Here is a 19463-nt window from a genome sequence, read left to right as displayed (position 1 = left end):
AGTTTCCCTTTGGCTTTGTGAACTTACGTTCGTTCCATCCGCCACAGATTACTCCTGCCAAACGCCTTGTACCGAGAACTAAGGTGTTACACATCAAAGGGCCTTTTTTTAAATTTCTTCCTAGGAAGGAGTTTATTGAACTATTCTCTCTCTCTCTCTCTCTCTCTCTTTCTCTCTCGTCGCGGAAGCTCGGACCGGAAGAAGGTTGTCGACGGAAGCGGCTGACGTCACTCGAGAGACGCCGCCCGTTCCTGGCGATACGTCGGGATGACCTTGGGAAAGAGCGCGCGCAGGGGGGGGGGGGGGGAATAATATACCTGCGCGCGTCTTCTTGGTTCCTCGCTCCACACCCAGAGACATCTCTCTCTCTCTCTCTCTCTCTCTCTCCACCTGTCTCTCCTAGAGACCTCCTACCGCCCGAGACACCTCTTTCCATGTTGTACCTCCTATCCCCCCTCCACCAGACGTGGGAGCGCCCGCGTATAAGTGGCCGGGGCGTGTCGCAAGCTCCCGCACTGGCAGCCAAGCCCTCTCCCGAAGTCCGCCGACGTCGAAAATGTTCCTCCGGACGCTCTGGGTCGCAGCCGCCGCCGCCGTCGTCGTCGTCGACTCCGGACTGCCGCTGCGTGAGTCTCCGCAGTGCTCTTCCACCTTCCACTTCCCAACCTTGACTCCGCGAGCAGCGCTGGCTACCGATACCCCAGGGATATTTGCCCATTTACGGGGGTACCTGCGTAAGTCTTCGGGTTTCGAGGGGAAAAAAATTTATATTTATCCAATACAGACCAAAAAAAATTCATAAATTGTTCGAGCCTACGGCGAAAAAAAAAAACCTTTATTTTTCTCCTTCCACGCTTGTGTTTTTTTACCTTGTTTACAACTTTAAAAAAAACGTAACTCGGCAGTCATGATGCACGCGCCCTTGTCCTGCATGGTTAAAAACCCGCATGGTAGAGTGTATAGTCTTCGGTCTGAGACACACTTAGGTCCTCACCTAACCTGGACCCTCCCCTTAGACGCTTAGAATAAATTAGGCTAGGAAAAAAAATCGTCGGTATCCAGCTTAGTTTGTATCAAGATCCAGTTGTCAGTGCATGTGGAGCAACGAATATGTATGGGTACCAGGAGCGTACCTATGGGGTTGTGTGTGTGGGGAATGGGAGGGGGGTGGAATACGGGACTCGTGCCCCAGGCGCCGGGTTTCAGAAAGGAAAGGGTGGCCGCTAAACTTGCAGAGTAATTTTTACCACATATATATTTACTTGAAAATCGCAATGTCAGAACAAAAAAAAATAGTTGCAGGGCAGATGAAGTGAACTATTTTTTTTTGTATTGAAAGATACATATCGTCAAATATTCAAAAACTGATATCTTTCGCGTACTATTTAACTTACGATGTATTAAAAATGAGATGACTGCAAATAAATATTTTTTTTTACCATCTAAGTTGAATCAAAATTTTGGAATATGTGGTGGTGATATGAGGTGTAGACGGGAATGGTTTTGAAGTGGTCGGTGCAAAACATAGTTGGGGGAGGGGGGGGATAGCAAAAATTCGTTCTTCATAAATGTATAAAAAGAACTTGCAAAATTCCCATAATTTTCTGGCCCAGATTCGACCCAAAATCGTGTGCCTAATAATATCAATGACAGGCGTTACAACTGTTCAAACCTTTGCACTTAGACTTTCAACATGTCAAAACTCTTGGTTCTGCTGTTTCAAATTTTTTTGCCAGCATTTTTTAATGAAGTTATTTTTATGTTGAGTTTTGCTAAAAGATTTTAACAATAAAATAAATAATTAATTCTTGCGTAGCAAGGAATTTTATGATAAATGTTTCATTGACGAATAATGTCAATTTAACAGTGGTTTACATTTAACAGTGGTTTGACGATCGTTATCATGAAATGGTTACCTATATTGTTGCCTTTTGCTGCCCAAAGTTAAATTGATAGTCGTTTCACCTTTAAAATGATTCAAATGACAAGTTAACGTGTTAATTAAGTGTAAAGACACTTTAGCCTCAAGTGGGTTGTAACTATATTAGATATGTTGCTTACAATAAAAATATTAAAGTTTTAAATAGGTATTACTTTTATCATTTCTAAATTGTGAAAGTATTCATTTAAATAATACACATCAGTAAACATAACCCTTTATAAACTGGAATGACATAAATAAAGGTTCACATCTAAGTTTATCATAAGCTGTTCTAAGAAATACTCCCCGCGATAAATTTTAGTAATACTGCAGTGGGCTCCGAATAAAAATTGTGAGTCGTTCGGAAATTTGGAATTATGTTAGGCACCCCGCAACATGTTCATGTCACCAACAGCGAACATGATCACCGAGAAACCAAAAGATATACTAGCAATACTGCTTTGGTAAATGGTATAAGAAGTGCGACATAGAGTCTATTTCTATGTTACAGAAAAGAGAGTTGTCAAAATTGTCTAATATACAAGTTATACCAAAGAAAGTCTAAGTCTGATTTCAATTTCTAGACTCTGGTTTTGAATATGTATATGATGTTTAATGAACGAAATTTTCTAATGTAAATTTGTTTGTCCAGTGACTTGAAGCTAATAATAACCTTTACCTTCTTTGGCATTTTTTGAAAGACTCCATTGAAAATAAAACCCTTTTGAGACCACCACGAAATAACCGTGTCAATTTTGTGCCACACTAAATATTTTGTGGCAAAAACAAATTAATATTTAGCTTTAACAATACAGTTATTATTGACAGAAAAAATTCCCTGCCACTAATAAGCAACTTCATAAGCACTAAAAAATTATTTTTACTGCCACAGCGAAATATTTTTTGGGGTGTTCTATTATGACAGGTTCTTTTTAGACACACTATCGTTTTAAATTTAAAATATTAGACATAATCCTTTCTTTCATATAACCAATCAAATTCGTTCACATTCACCGAACGCAATTAGTTCTGTTAGGTGCCAAATTGTTTGAATTTAAAGATTAATTATAATTTTTCAAATATCATTAATTTGAAGTTAATCATTTCAATTTTAAAAGTTATTTGCATTTAAAAATTTTGTCTTGACATTTTATTAAGGATATGTTGTTAAGTGTGGGTGAAATGTTATTAAACGTAGCGTTAACAGAAACTACAGAGTCACGGCTGTTAACAAGGCTGGAAGAACTTAACCATAGATGGAAAAATGCCATGATTAGCTGGCCATCGGAGATAGAGTAAAACTGCAAAACCGCTTATGATAAAATATGCAGAAACCATACAGTAAAGGAGTATCGATAAAATTTATGCGATAAGAGACTTCTATTAATTAAATTATTTTAATTTATTACATTATAAGTTATATATAGGTATACACTAGCCATGCGATCTGTGTTGCCTTGTGAAAAAAACAATAACTATTGTACATTTAAGTATTTCAATTAATGTTCCCTATTCGCAGTCAGTACACCGAAAGTTATTGACCTAATTATCAGTTACATGACCTTTTGGTTAAATGCCTTTCGTTCTAGCGACTGTCGTTCGATTGCGTGTTTGTGATAGTTGAAACATATTTTTGTATATTTTTTTATAAAGATAAATATTTGGGCTGTCGGTGGAAAAACTGTCGGTCAAGTGAATTATTGGTTAAACGACTGTAAGGGAAAATTACTGTTTGTGTAGTGTCCTTCGGTCAAATGACTTTCAGTCAACTGCAAAGGTAATGTTATGGACACTCATGTTGTTTCACGTGTGACAAGACGTGCCGTTCGCGCTATGCCTCAGGCGTGGACAACCAGCTGTCCCTAAAATCATTCAATTTAAACTACTGAGGCATTCGTCCATACCTGGCCAAGTGAAGATTAGTTAGGACAGCGTTGGACACCTCTGGAATTGCTATCACTGTAAAAAAAACTACCTCTAGTGTAACCTATTTGATAGTTACTTCTCCCGCTATCGTGTCGTAGGCCAGTTGATAGAACTTCCGTGAGCATGTTATGTTATAATTCTGAAAAAAAATTGATTTTTTTTGTCCACAAAATTTTACAAATTTAACTTTGACAGCTGATCATGGCAAAAGTATGAAATTTATACATATTATGAATATTTTTATATGTTAAGTGGTAATTAAGTGTCCACTTTTGGTCCAAAAGAAATTTTAAAAACATAATTCTTTAACATGTAATGTATTATTTGATGATTTTTGGAATTGAATTGACCAGCACTCTAAATTGCATTCTAGAAAAAATTACATTTTCCTTTTCCCAATAACACGAGGCGGAAAGAAAGTTCCTTTGACTGCTGTGAATAATAGTTTCGGGATGTTTTAAACCCCCTCCCCCCTCCCCTCCAAAAAAAAAATTCTCATATTACGCGATTTTAGCCATTTTCACTCTTATCAAAATACAGCTTATGAAAAGAAATACTCACACATTCACAGAATATCCTATAATGCTTTCCGTAAACAGACCCTACTCGAATATCTTGAGCAGTTTTCAAACTGCGTTTTTTGCCTGAAGCTCTGCACACCGTGTGTGTGCCCGGGCAGGCGGGGGGTCATTTAGTGACCGTTTGGTTGTGCCACTGAAGGACATGCGAGCAGCACAAGATTTATGCAAATTGTCTGATTACGAATATCATTTAAAAGCGGTTACACTTTCCTTATATAAGTTTAGATTTCATGGATGCGTCTGTAACGTGTATTTATTGTACAGTGGAAAAGTTATGAATAAATTCTACACAAAATATTGTATATGGTAAGGGAAAGTCCCAGAAGCGTTTAATATTCCAGCTTAAATGTTAGGGTCACCACCTAAAGTCTCATGGAAGCACGTTTAACGACGCAAAGACTGCGCGCCGGTTCGGTGGATAGCCCTTAGAGGCGAAGAAACGTGTGATGAGCGAGCCAGTGTCGCCCTTAGCGTCCCAAGCTTTATATGCGCTCAGCCAGGAGGCCAACTTGTGAGGGCCCGCTTAGTTCAGGTGTGTATCTGTGTCGGTGAGGTGGGATGATGAGCGCGACGCTCGCTGGTGCTTCAAGCGCTGTATTGGCTCTGAAACCGGCGCGCAGTCTTCTCGACGTGCATAATGGCAACCGTGAAATTTGAGCGGTGGCCGTTAACATTATATGGCGGGGAAATTAAGATGAAGGTGTGATGTAAGTCCCTCAAAGTGCGTTCAAGAATCTGTGCCGGTTCTTCCTTTTTTGCCTAGATGTTACTCTGAAAGCACGCCTTATGCTGTAAAACTACAGTTTAAAACCGTAATCCGGAAACAAAAATCTACCAACCAGCACTCGGCGTATTCTTAGATTATTTTCCGTGGACAGGTATCACTCTTGAGTGGTTTTCAAATCGCTGTGTTTTTTTTTTGACGTCGGCTGCACGCACGAAAAAGTGTCCCGTTGCGCACATTGTCCCGTTACGCTGTGTCCCGTTACGCACATTGCGCGCTTGCGCCGCATCTATCTCTCTTCCATTCGATTGGAACAACCTTCGATTTGACTTTTTCGAGGCACATTTAACTTGAAACACTCCTATTCGTTTCCTTCTTTTTCTATCATCGTCCTATCTTTAACAGAATAACACAGATTGGAAGAAGTTAAATAGCAAACATGTATAAAAGGTATAGTTAATATAATCTCTTCGTTTAAGTAAAAAAAAAAATATTTTAATTAATGAGTGCAAATAAAAGTAAATTTATCAATTAAATTGTAGATTTAATTTCACTCCTTCTTTGTATCCATACAAAATAGTGATAATTCGATAAAAATGATTCAATTTTATTCATAAAAGTATGCAATCATTTCATCAATGCTTTGTTGTGACGTTGTCACGTTGAACTATCGTCCGTAAACCGACTTTACAGACAACCAATTTTTTTTTCCCCCTGGAGCTGTGCGCACCGGGTGTGTGCCCCCGTCAAGGGCCTGTGCGGTGGACTCGGCATCTTGTCGGCGACCAGCTCAAGGTCCCTCGCCGCTCTCCGGGACTAGTGTCGACACGAGGGGCCCCTAAGGGCTCGAGTCGGTTGGAAAAGTGTCGCTACCGTGGGGGGGGGGGGGGGTCACTCATTAGCTCGGCCTTCGCCCGTCGCCGGGCGAGCAGGGGGAAGTTGGCCAACGCGGTCGACCCAGCTGCGCCCGACGACGCGACGGCCCGGCCGAGAACGTCTCCCCCTCCCCTCTTCAAACAGTCGGGGATGTCGTCGTGACGTCGGGGGGGAACGTTGCGACAACGTCCCGCGTGTCGCAGCTCCCCGGGTGGCCGTGAACGCCGCGGCGAGTCGGTCCTTTGCGCAGTGTACACTCGGAACGTGAGGTCACTCTATCATTGCAGAAACAGCGTTCACAGCAATACCGTGCTTGGATCGACTCTTTGTGTTGCTCCTGTACCTCCAATAGGTAATAGTCATTTGTAATCCGTTCCCTGAATAGCTTATCAGTATTTACTACGTTCAATTATAAGAATAATACAACAACAAAAAAAGTCATGTATTTTAAGTTAGAAATTTTGTTTTTTTTTGTGATTTGTTAATATTATTCTTGAATAAAACATCATTTAAAATTTTAAAAATATGCCTGCAGGCGGCTGCAAGGTCCGTCCACCCGACTCGCCGGGTGCCCGGTTTCGGGTGCCCGGTTCCGGGTGCCCGGTTCCGGGTGCCCGGTTCCGGGTTCCGGCAGCTCCCGCCCGCGACACGTACACTGCCATCACGACACTTACCAGCGCCGTCTCTTCGAACATCCCACTGCATGTTGTGTTTGGCAGAAGATGCTGTCGCCGGGCACTTGTTCCGGTTAGAGCTCTTCAGCACGAGTCGTTCGGGACAATGTTGTCAATTTTCGTAAAAAAAAAAAAAAAAAAAAAAAAAAATACTCAGTAGAGGAGAACGTGGTAATATGTAACCCGCTGATTATATGGAACCTCTGGATATTCCGGCCGGGAAGTGCTGCACTCACTTGGTGGGTGATGGAACTAGTCCTTCTCCTCGAGAAGAAAAAATAAATTTGTACCGGTCACAGGAAATCAACACAACATGATAAAGACCATGTTAAATCTTCGACAAATCAAAGGTAAACGCTCTGAGAGTTCATATTGAAGAGGAAACTGTTGTGTATAGTTTAACCTTTTTTATCTGGCGAAGTTTTCACATTTTTCTATCTTGTTTCGTTGCTTTCCTGTGTCCGGTCGAAACGGCACCGTGAATTTTGAGGACACCTCTGTTATTTCCTGGCAACTGGATTCCAAAGACGTCTGCTGTAAAAAAGCACAGAAGACAGCGCCTCTCGCGGGCGGTGACCTTGGGCGGCGGAAAAAAAAATTGGTTGTCTGTAAAGCCGGTTTACGGACGATAGTTTAACGTGACAAAGTCATAACAAAACATTGATAAAATGATTGCATACTTTTATGAATAAAATTTAATCATTTTTATTGAATTATCACTATTTTGTATGGATACAAAGAAGGAGTGAAATTAAATCTACAATTTAATTGATAAATTTACTTTTATTTGCACTCATTCATTCAAATATGTTTATTACTTTAACGAAGAGATTATTTTAACTATAACTTTTATACATGTTTGCTATTTAACTTCTTCCAATCTGTGTTATTCTGTTAAGGATAGGACGATGATAGGAAAAGTAGGAAACGAATGGGGGTGTTTCAAGTTTAATGTGCTTCGAAAAAAGTCAAATCGATGGTTGTTCCAATCGAGTTGGAAGAGAGATAGATGCGGCGCAAGCGTACAATGCGCGTAACGGGACACCGTGTAACGGGACAATTGCGTAACGTGACACCTTTTCGTGCGTGCAGACAGCGTTCATCGATTTATTAGACGTTGTCACGTCAAAAACTTTGGGATGCGTTCCTGGAGGCGGCATGACGTCATCTGTGCCGCAGCGCCTATGTCCTTCCCATGAGCACCACCCGCCCCCCCCCACTTCCTCACCGCAAGCATCGGTCACGCGGGTCACGCGCCACGGACGCTTCCAGACGAAGGAATCGCCTCGTTTGCGTCCGTCCCAACAGGCGGCCTTCTGTTCGTCACGTGACTGCTCCGTCGCCGACGCGAAGTCACGTGTCACCCACGTCCGTGCATCTCTTCAATATATATATTTTTTTATTCTTCTCTGCCGTTAAGGGGGTGCCTCCCATTTCAGGTCAAGACTTTATATTTTAAAGTAATGAATTACAGATAAACTTGTAGACTATTTTTTCAATTGTTTAACTTTCACGAAATGAAAAATATATACACAGGGCATACGTTTTGCAAAATTTTCAAGACACGTCACATGAGACAGACGAGTCTAAGGGGCTCAGATAGTATTTTATTTCGGTGGAGATATATTTTGCATTGGTCATTTAATTTATTATTGTTATTTTCTAAGGATTTACTTAATTGGCGGCCTAAAAATGTGCTTATCTTAGGTGTAATTTAAGACAATATATATAAATATCTTTATATATATATTTCTTGTGTGCGTGTGTATGTCACTGAACTCCTCCTAGACGGCTGGACCGATTTTGATGAAATTTTTTGTGTGAGTTCACGGGGATTCGAGGATGGTTTAGATTCACAATTGGATATTTTATCTAGATTCTGAGTTAAGAAAAAACTAAAAAAAAAAAAAAACACACTTTAAAAGCAAAAATCTAAGCATTGTTGATAATTAGCCTCCATGGCAACTGGATTTTGCATTGTTGTTGCCTTCTGCGTAAACATGGGAAAGGTTTTTGGTAACGGCAGTGGCGTGCCCAAGAGGAGGGGTATGTATAATGAGAAGATACAAAATTTCCAGCGTAGAAATACTTACCGCCATATGTACATTTGGGCAGGACAATGTCTGTCGGGTCCGCTAGAAAGATATATAGAGATATATATGTAGAAAGATATATAGAGATAGAGATATAAATATAAAGATAGAGAGAGTTATAGAGATATACATAGAGATATAGAGAATTAGAGAGATAAAGAGAGATGCTTAGTATACGTTTAAAAAATTACAAAAAAAAAATTGATTGAGGCTTGCAACGCATGCCGGGCATTATCTAGTATGTATATATAGATTGACGAAATTTGCCGAAACAGTATTTGAAGTCCCACTAAAATATAAAGAACATGTAGCTTAGTTCAGAATTTTACCAATTGACTTACACACATGCCAATACCAAGTTATTCACAGGTTCGTGGTAACATGTCCTCCAAAGTAATGCAGACAAATTTGCTCTGAGTTTTCTTTCACTTGACGTCGTGAAAATTTTTTAGCCGCCTCGAAGCAAACGTCGGAGATTAATTTCGCTGGAAATCCCGGTCGTGCGATAAAGAGTTTGTCCTCCAGGTGTGTGACGCAGCTCACTTGTTTGCGTCTCGGACTGTGACCAGGGGCCAAAGCAGCCCAGGGGAAGAAGAATGCGAAATGCTCGCTCCGGGAACAGTTTACCCACCTTCTTCGCTTCAAGGCGAAAACCCTCGCCGACGATTCCACGAACCGTGACACCGGTGTTTACCCGCGAGCGAGGTCCAGGTTCCGCGCGGAATATCCGACCAAGGACAAGGTGAAGAGAGGATGGCCTAAAGTTCACAGGGATGAACGCCGCAACCCCGACCCGAACAGTTCCGAAGTTTACCGAAGTAAATTTTAGGTTATGTTCGGTCATTGTAACCAGAGATTAGAGAAAGTTACAGATGGAGCATAAGCTCTGAGCACTGTGGCCAGTTTTTGCACGTAAGAAGATGGCGGCCATTTGTTTGTATAGTATATAGAAACGTCGTTTACTACATACTCTTGTACACAATCATTTTTCTCGAGTCAACAGTTCTTATTTGTTTAATATTCAGGTACTTTTCCACCACCATACATACATCACTTATGAGAAAATGCGATTTTCTTCATTGCACAATATGGCGGCGACCTGCTTCCCCATTACGTCCCCTGGCTTCAGCAGAGATACCTACAAACTGTGTTTATGCTCCATCTGTAACTTTCTCTAAACACTGATTGTAATAGATAAAAGTTCTTTATTTTTTTTCCGGGATGGTGTGTTAGTTTAGGCTATCGTTACCTAAATGAAAGGTTGGTTATGTTAAGTTAGCGTTATTTAAAATACTCTATCTGTTAAATATACAATTCTAGTGTTACCACGAGCGAATGGTAAACTTCGGGGGAATTTCGGAATTGTTCGGATATGGCTCTCATCCATGTGAACTGTAGGGATTACAGAGAAGAGAAGAAAGGGGATTGTGAAACTGGAGGAATTACTGAAGCTATAACTGAAGACATTTGCATCTCACAGACCCCGTGGAGGTAAACAGAAAGCGTGTGTGTGTGTGCCATGGAGTTGAGGATTGTCAGATGACGGCATGCTGTGGCGTACTTAAAGTCAGTTTATTACCTCGCCGTAACCGTATTGTTACGCCCAAAACATTGCGGAAATGGTAATTGACCACGTATGGTGATGGTTAGTAAGTATGAATTATAATCTCCGTCGTTAAACAAAGTCACTTCCTCTAACAAAAAAAAAAAGAGCCCGTTTAACTCAGTCAAACCTCGACTCGTAACTATATCGTAAGGGTTAAAACGGCAACGAGAGAAAACATGATTTAACAAAATTATTACTCATTTCAAAATAACTGCTCAGGATTTCAATAATTATTGATCAATCAATAATGATTAATTATTAACCAATATTACTCACTGTTGAATAGTCACACCATAAAATATTATCTTAAGATTTTCAGGAAACCAACTATAGCACGAATACAATTTTAACTAAAATTAATACACATTTTAAAAAGTAACTCAACTTCAATAAATTTTATTGTCAACCATATTCATAATATTACATAGTATTACTCAGAAAAATCATTTATACAATTTAAAACCAGATAACACAGCGCGAAAATTTTTGCTTTCATTTATTTTTCAAGTATTTAAGAATGCTAACTTTTTTGTAATTATTAATAATTAGTTTCAAATAGAAATAAATAAATCAACATGAATTAACAAATTATTTACTCACTTCAAAATAATAGGTCAGTAAATTAATAGTTATTGAACAATTAATATTCATTAATTAACAATAAATATTACTCACTGTTGAAATACTCAAAACATAAAGAAATTTTGTTATTGAATATCAAAGTTCGTATTGATTAATAAATTAGTTTTTAATTTAATTTAATTTTATATCTATGTTACATGTGATCGAGCATTCATATACATAGACTGCCTTTGTAAATCTACAAATATCAAATTACCATTGAGTTATAATGCAACAGATTTTGCCAATGGGCTGCACAGACATACTGCAATGTATTCATATGCATTGATAATATTCTGCCGTCGAATGAATGGACAATGTGTAACATGTCAGCCGCTTCTCGACGCGAAAACTAAACGGTTCGGATTGTTTTTGTTTTTTTTTAACATTTTGCTAAACATACGCCAATGTTGGTTTACACTCATGTCAAAGAGAAAACCAACATAACTGACAAGGAAGATGAATACACAAACATACGATAAAAAAAAACCAGCCAAAATCCTTCGAAGTCAAATTTTAAATGAATCGATGGAACGGAGAATTCTATGGCAGGAAATGATCAGGAAAACAATATCATTTCACGGACGATCACATTCGACTGACAGCGACGAGACATTTGCAAGAATAACAGAATAAAAAAAATTCAAAAACAACCTTGTACAGCACAGCGACCAACAGACGAACCCACCGATTATATAACAGATAAACTTCACAACACAACGACGCAGGGGCAAACGCAGCGATGAACAATTCCAGTTGTGATATAAGTACAAAAACATAATCACTCATAGCTTTTCATATTAATTTAGAACATACCCTACAGTTAGTGAATTTTTAAATAGAATAAAATTGGTTAATTGTATATAGTAAAAGTTCAAAAAAAAAAAAAAAAAAAAACAAGAAATATGCTGTTAATAAAAATATGCGAGGTATGCTTCTGATGACAGAAATTAATGGCCAGGGTACTTATTGTATTCAAAAATGGTTTGTAAACACTAATCTAGAGATTTTTTTCCTTTAGCAATGTTTCGAAACCTCATACCCTTCGTGTCAAAAATCAACAATGATCAAGAGACGAATCGTTTATGAATGAAAAAATAAAAACACTGCATGAAAGATTAATTTAATTAACTTTGTCCTTGAATTTTTATAACAACGATTGTCATGTATTTCCACTAGGGTACATTAATTTTAATGTAACTATTTTTCTTCTATTTTTGTCATTTAAATTATTGGTCGATGGCTATGCAATATATAAGTTGTTTTTTAAAATTTAGTTATAAAGTTCTGTCGTTTTGTTTATTTAATTCATATACCAAAAGTGCATAAGAGTTCTTTCATCAGACCAAAATTTTATAAAGTAATGGAGAAAACATTCAAAAATATACATTTATATTTTTAAAGCATATTGCTAGTAAATTAATAGCAGAACAAAGTGTGATGGAATAAATCTGTTCGCGGGACATTATTCCGATGTATCATGAAGCGACGCGACGTCCCTTTTAATTTCAACTCCAAAAAGGATCCAGAAAATAAAAAAACCTACTAATTCGGGAAGGTCGGCAGCTGGGCTCGCGACACTGTCAACTTCCACGCGAGGCTCAAAGGACTGGTCGCGACGGGCCCACTCCTCCGGGAGGTGTTGACTCTGACCGGAACTGACAAGCATTTGGACCGGGCAGGGTCGCCAACAAACCCAATCACTCGGGATTGCAGCCGCTCGCTCGCTGTGGTGGCAGCACCTGCTTTTGTTCTCGAGGAGAGAGAGAGAGAGAGAGAGAGAGAGAGCGTGCCTGGGGCCAGACGTGACTGAATCCAGCGACCCCTGGGGGTGAATGGAATTTGTTTGCCGGCCCGGAGGGTGATTCGAATTTTCGGGAAAAGCGGACGTTGTTGACAAAAGACGACTCTTATTCGATGGAGCCAAAAAAAGGACTGAAAGTTCATGAAGTATCCACTGCACCTCTCAAAAGCGAACTAATAGTGCAGTAATTTTTTTTTTTGTTATTTCATTTTCTTGAGGGGGGATTACGCCTCGACTTATTGTAATTTAAAATGTTGCGAAATAAAACTAAACTTTTCTTTTTTTGTTTTCCACGGCGGAGGACTTAGCTTTGCATATTTTTAGAAGACAACACGTGTGAACACGTGTAATTATCATGACAGTTGCAGTAGTGCGCGGTAATTATTACGTTATTTCCTTGCGACGCTGATAGACTAGAGCTTGTTAGTAAATATGTGTTTGCAGCAAGGTACAGAAGGTATTAGAGACAATCATTATTTATGCCTAGACATGCCAAAAATTGGGATGAATAGTTGAAAATTAAAATTGTAGAAAAAGGTTGGAAAAATCTAAGATGGCGGGGCGTAATTCCTCTTAAGTTACCATCATTGGAGAGTCTTCCCCTGTTAATTATTGGCGATACAACAGCTCCCTTCAGTTTAATATTTAGTCTTAAATATTCTTAACAGACATCTACTAAAGGTTATCTAACAGCAGTTAAAACTCCTGCATGTTTTCATAATTGGTATCACGTCTGTGACCTTTTTTAGTTAAGAAAATGTTTAGATAATGTCTGGTGCGATAGTTTGTGACCCAGTAACAAAAATTATCAAAACTATCGGAAAAAAATTTACAGTAAACGCTATTAAAAATAGTAATGACAGAAAATTGATACACGTAACTTGGCGCGTGTGAAAACGAGCCTTAATATACATTTCTGGAAGCCACATATACGGGGACATATACTTACCTTTACTAAACTATGACCCAAGAGACAGTTATGGAATTTTCAACAATTTAGGGCATGTTACATAAAGCTCAGAATCCCCACCATGTCTGTTTTTGTTTATTTATTTTATTTTTATAATTTTAGATATTTGGGATAAAATATTTTTATAATATTGGTTCAGAAAAGTGCTCTTCTTTTACAAGAAAAATACCTTCAGAGACTAATTGCTAAGAAATAGTTTGTAATAAATACTATCACAAAATGTGTTACTTTGTTCTGTTCAACACATGGATATGGTTTATTGCTTACATGTGAAATTCATTTATATTTTAATTGATGCGTAATTTTTTAAATCATAGAAAAGAAAATTAATTTTCATTAAAATAAATTTAATTGGTTTTTCCATTATTTTTAATATGCACAGTTAATACTCGGACAACATGAAGCATCAGTTCCCGGATAAGAATCGGAACCCATTATTACTGCGGACACTATGTTGTAGTGATACGGTTTTTTTTTATGTAAATGTACAAATATCTGTAATTTTACATGGATATTTCTTTTTCATTTACAAAAAAAAAAAATTACAGTCTATGGATGTTGGGTTATAAGTACTTTTGTAGTAGTTGGAACTCACAGAAAAGTAATTTCTATAAAAGATAAAATATCTAGACACCTTGCTCTATTGAATAATAATGACAACCTGTTAATAATTCTGAATGTATTGCGCATCACAAATGTAATCGAATTTCAACAACTTGAATTTGTTAACAGATCAACTTTTCTCCGGTTGAGGTGGATTATGCCTAGCCAATTTGCAATTTGAAATATTTTGATACAGCTTCCAATAAAGCTTCCGTGCAAAAAAAAAATTTTTTATTGACATGGCGTAGGACATACCTTTGGCTATTTGTTGAAATCAACACTTGTGAACTGATGTGATTATCGTGATAGTTGTAGACACCCACGTGAAGTAATAAGTTATTTCCTCATGGCTCTTACAGACTGTTGGTAAATAAGTAGAATCCGGAAAAATTCGCGGATTCATTTCACGATATGATAGAATCCAAAAAACTGTAGCTTTAATTGTTTCGCTGATGGCTCACAGTTTATCTGAAGGACTTTGAGCCAATGAAAAACCTTTAACCAAAAAAGTATCGAATCGCAAGCGTCCCAGTTGACATGTGTCACGAGTCGGTAACCAATGAGCAGGTGGCATTTGCCTGAGTATGCAGGGGATTATGGAGTCTATCCTAAAGGTCAACCAAAGCGCGAATTTTTCCAGTCTCTATAAATAAGCTGTTGCAACAAAGTATAGAAGGTCTGGGAGATATGATTTATGCCTTTACATGCCAAAAAATTGGGATAAATAGTTCAAATTTAGAAATATAGCAAAATTATGGGAAATACCAAGATGGCAGGGCCTAATCCCCCTTAAATTTTGGGCCACGTGGGCATCACCTTCGCTTATTGCATGCAGTCTGTTGCTTGTGCAAAACCAATAAAAACATTTATTTTTTTCCTTGACCGTTATTTATTGTGCTCAGTTCCCCACAAAATATATTGTTACCATGAGATTTTTTTTGTATCCGTACAGAAACTCTGCTGTTATGGCGTAGGTCTTCATATTAGTACATTTATACTTTTTTAGGAAGAAGATAGGAACCGTTAAGTGCAATTACGAGTTTAAGGTTATTATGCCGTTAATAAAAATTAATTGGTAAATAGGTATTGAAAATATAATCTTTTAAAGGTGGATGTCACAATTAAAGAGCATTTTGAGACAGCATAATAAATAGTCTATTGACAATAGGTAATAGATATTAGAGTTATAACATTTCCCAAAAAAAATATTAGATGCTATTTATAGTAGCCGATTCGTTTTATCTGCTTTAACAAACACCAATTTTAAAAATTAATTTTTTAAAACACTAATGACTTAAATATTTTGAAACCAATATGGCGTTTTTCTGTGCTGATTTATCCCCCTCAAATTTATCGAGTTGTTATTTTGGTAATGTTATGACAAGAGCAAAAATAGATAAACCTTAAATATTTTATAATTGGCCTGCGAGTATTAACGATTTTTTTTTTACAGATTGTGGTTTTAAAAATATACGCTACTCTAATTTAAATTTGAGCATTGAATGACACAACTGCTGAAAATTCAAAACAAATTTTTTTGAGTATTAAAATGGCTTAAACGTTTAATAATTATTATATTAATATATATTATATATTATATATATTAAATCAGGCATGTATTTTCAAAATTAGTGAAATGTTGATGATAGAGAAATTTTTACGCTGAATTATTGGTTTCTAATCAATAAAAGTCATTAAATTTTCGAATACACTATCGTAATCCAGCGGAAAGTTCTTGAAAAACATCTAAACAATTTAAGTTAATCTCATATGTTTTCGGAAGGTAGTTTTCTCTGTGCACCAATTAATATTTTCGTTCTGTTTGAAGTAAAAGATTGAAAAAGGGGGGGGGGGGGGAAGTGACGGGCGGATAATTTATACTTCACGCTCTACTTTCTACATTTATAAAGAAAAAAAAATTTTTTTTATTGGAATCGTAAATATTTATTTACTTGTATTCTGCTAACTGAATATAAGTTTTGTGTGTCTGGCAGACAGTGCGAATTGCTTTGATTTTTTATCCAAATTATTATACAATTTCGAAACGGTCACCTTTCACATGCGACTTATCCTTCGTGTCGATCATCGAACTAGTCGATAGTTGATCCGCGGGAACGCGAGTGAACCACACCATCGATCTAGTTTCCTTACGAACGGGCCGGGGGTTTAAAAAAAAACACGGATCTAACCGGGTTAACCTGGGAGGTTTTCGTAAGCGCCTTTCGTCACCGCACGTTGCGTCCAAAGACATCGGAAGGAATTTTAAACCGCGTGTCCCCTTCTCCTTCCCGCAAATTAAAAAAAAAATAGAACCGAGACGCCAGGTTGCACGAAAACTTGTTTTCGCCGCTAACTCGGGTCTGCCGGCCCCCTGTGATGAGCTCCAATCATTACGCAGGCCCACTGCTGTTAGAACAAGAGCCGTGCAATCACGACCTTTCTCAAACGTAATCGTAATTGTCTCGTTCTGGTCTCCTTGCAGCGCCGTACATCAAAGCCTGCGGCCGACATGACCCGAACTTGAACGAGTGCGCCAGGAGGAACGGGAACGCCGCTCTGCCGACTTTGGTGAAAGGTCAGTCTGAAGTATATCTGTTATATAATAATATATATGCATAACATATACATTAAGAGGTTGTAAGGTGGCTAAGGCTCACGTTGAAATGATGAATGTAAAAACCACTTTTAATTTAATATTTAATACATACTAAATTTTTATTAAAAATTCCATTTTTTAAATTTTTCGCAAATAAAAATTATTTTTGATATATATATATATATATACATATATATCAGATGATAAAAGTATTTAATAAAAAATTATATATTTGCTCTTAATCAGTAATTTCAGCAGCAATAATTTGATCACAAAAGAAGAATATTATATAAAATTTCAAAAAGGCGTTATTACAAAATATATAATCTGCAAAAAAAAAAACTTTCAGGCGTACAAACAAATATTATATACATAAAACAATTAAAAATACCACAGGTTTTTTAATAAAAGTTACTTAAGTTAAAGATAAGCTTTCTTAAAAATAAAAATAAATTTTATCGGAAGGTCATAAATACAAAATTCACAATATCATCAAAAGATTACCAGTGAATCAAACTTGGATTTAAAAAGAAGGAATTGTTTTCATCGTTTGTCGTTTAGAGCTAAACCTTTTGAGATATGACTTTTTAGTGATTATAAGCATAGTTATTCGTAAGGAGCCTAAGGCATCCATTGAAATTTGATGAATGTAAGAAACAATTTAATAACTAAGGCATGTTACACTTACTGTAGGTGTATTTCAAATGTTACTCTAGTGTTACACTTACTTTTTTTCTTTTTACTTTATACACGTCTCTATGGAGTAGGCAAATATTTTTGCTTCATGATAGGCATGTATCCAAGATGTAGGTATGTATGTATGTATGCTTGAATAGTGAAGCATCCAGAGATTTCCTTGAAACAAAATACAAAAGTAATGACGTGAAAATGTAATAAACAGAAATGACGTGCTGATAAAACGTCAAGCCAGCAACATTTGAAAGGCCGGTAAAAAATTTCTGTTCTGAATCAAATTCCTAAGTTTCCAAAAGAGTCGTTGGTTTAGAGTTAAAGGCAATTTTCCAAAGATATTTAATTCACACCCGGCATTACAATATATTATGGGCAAATTTTTCTACGTCAATGATTAATAGCATTTCTATTAATAACAATACTTCCAAATAAAAAGAAACATGCTATACTTTAAAGGAAAATTATATTTGGAAGATTTATGCAGCAGAAGAAAAATAAATCAGGTACATTTTACTTGTCATACTATTAAATAAAATACTTTGTTTAGCAAGCAAGTTTTTTTGAAAATATGGCTAATTAAAGCAAATAACTTGCTAAGTTAGTAAAGTAATTTTTTTTCAGTGTGAATAGTCAAAGTTTCCAGATTAAAAATGGTTGCCACATAAGTCGCGCAAAAAAAATTTTTTTACCAAAAGTAAACTATTTCATGCCTTACTTTATATTTAATTCAAAAATTGGGGAATATTAAGCTTATTTATAATTCCGTACCAAGCATTTGTAATCACAGTAACTAATAATTTGGTTCTGGGTATGAATTTAAAAACTTTTAAAAAATTCCTTTTACTCGAAAACTACGACACTTTTTGAATTTTGGTTAGTTATTCAATAGCCTAGCAACTGTTCTCTGCTTGAAGTAGAGTTATGGGACATCCTGTAGATATTTATATATAAACATATTTATAATATCACGATGCAATAAAACATTAAACGTGATTGTTATGTTGTAAAAAAATTTTTTGTTGCAATTGCCCTGAAACAAAGTAATGATATGAAAATTAAATATAAATTTGTGATGGATGAAACTGGACCATGATAACAACTATAAAAAAATATTTTCTTTATTAATATTCGTCAAAGTCTAAGCATTCACTAAATACATTTTTCCTTATAAAACAGAAAATGAAACCTATTTTAGAAAAATATATTAACAATAAAAAATTACGAATATGCCATTTAAATATTAATTGAATATATTTAGTTTATTTTAAAATTAATGTTTATTGGGGATTAAAGTAATTTTTACATGTAACACAAACAATATATTTATGGTAATTACAAGTCTTTGGGAAAGTGGTGCCTCTATTTAAAGACTTTTCAAGCTTACTCTAGTTTTAAATATGTTTGCAAAACAAAAAAAAATTGCTAATAGAATCATTATTTTTGCACTAATTATTGTTTTTGAGCAAGGCAAGTTGATAGTAGTGTACAGTGAGTGTTCACTACACAAAGGACACTGCAGGAGTTGCGCGGTGCTTTGTAGTTTTTTTCTCGCAAGCGGACACGCGTAGAACCACCGCATGACCCTTCCTTCCTCCCCCCCCCTCTCTCTCTCTCTCTCTCTCTCTCTCTCTCTCTCTCCCCCCCCTTCTCCTTATACAACCAAACCAACCCAAACCACGGCTGCGTGGTCATTACTGGCTGCCCGCAAGCTGTATTAGGAGCCGCCAATGGGACGGCTTACGGGCTAAATTACCGTGACTTACCGAGCCCGCCTA

General features: G+C 37.0%; 1 protein-coding gene across 1 annotated transcript in view; it reads left to right on the top strand.

Annotated features, from left to right (window-relative positions):
• The first annotated feature begins 467 nt into the window (after positions 1 to 467).
• The window catches only part of LOC134531963 (protein takeout-like), a 38890-nt gene continuing 19894 nt past the window's right edge, over positions 468 to 19463 (top strand). The window contains exons 1-2 of the mRNA XM_063368063.1: positions 468 to 626; positions 16882 to 16974. Coding sequence (XP_063224133.1) covers positions 557 to 626; positions 16882 to 16974 — 163 coding nt within the window. The 5' untranslated portion in view covers positions 468 to 556. The remainder of the gene's footprint in view (positions 627 to 16881; positions 16975 to 19463) is intronic.

Source organism: Bacillus rossius, chromosome 5 (assembly GCF_032445375.1).
Source record: "Bacillus rossius redtenbacheri isolate Brsri chromosome 5, Brsri_v3, whole genome shotgun sequence".
Taxonomy (NCBI): domain Eukaryota; kingdom Metazoa; phylum Arthropoda; class Insecta; order Phasmatodea; family Bacillidae; genus Bacillus; species Bacillus rossius.
This window is presented reverse-complemented; position numbering and strand designations above follow the sequence as displayed.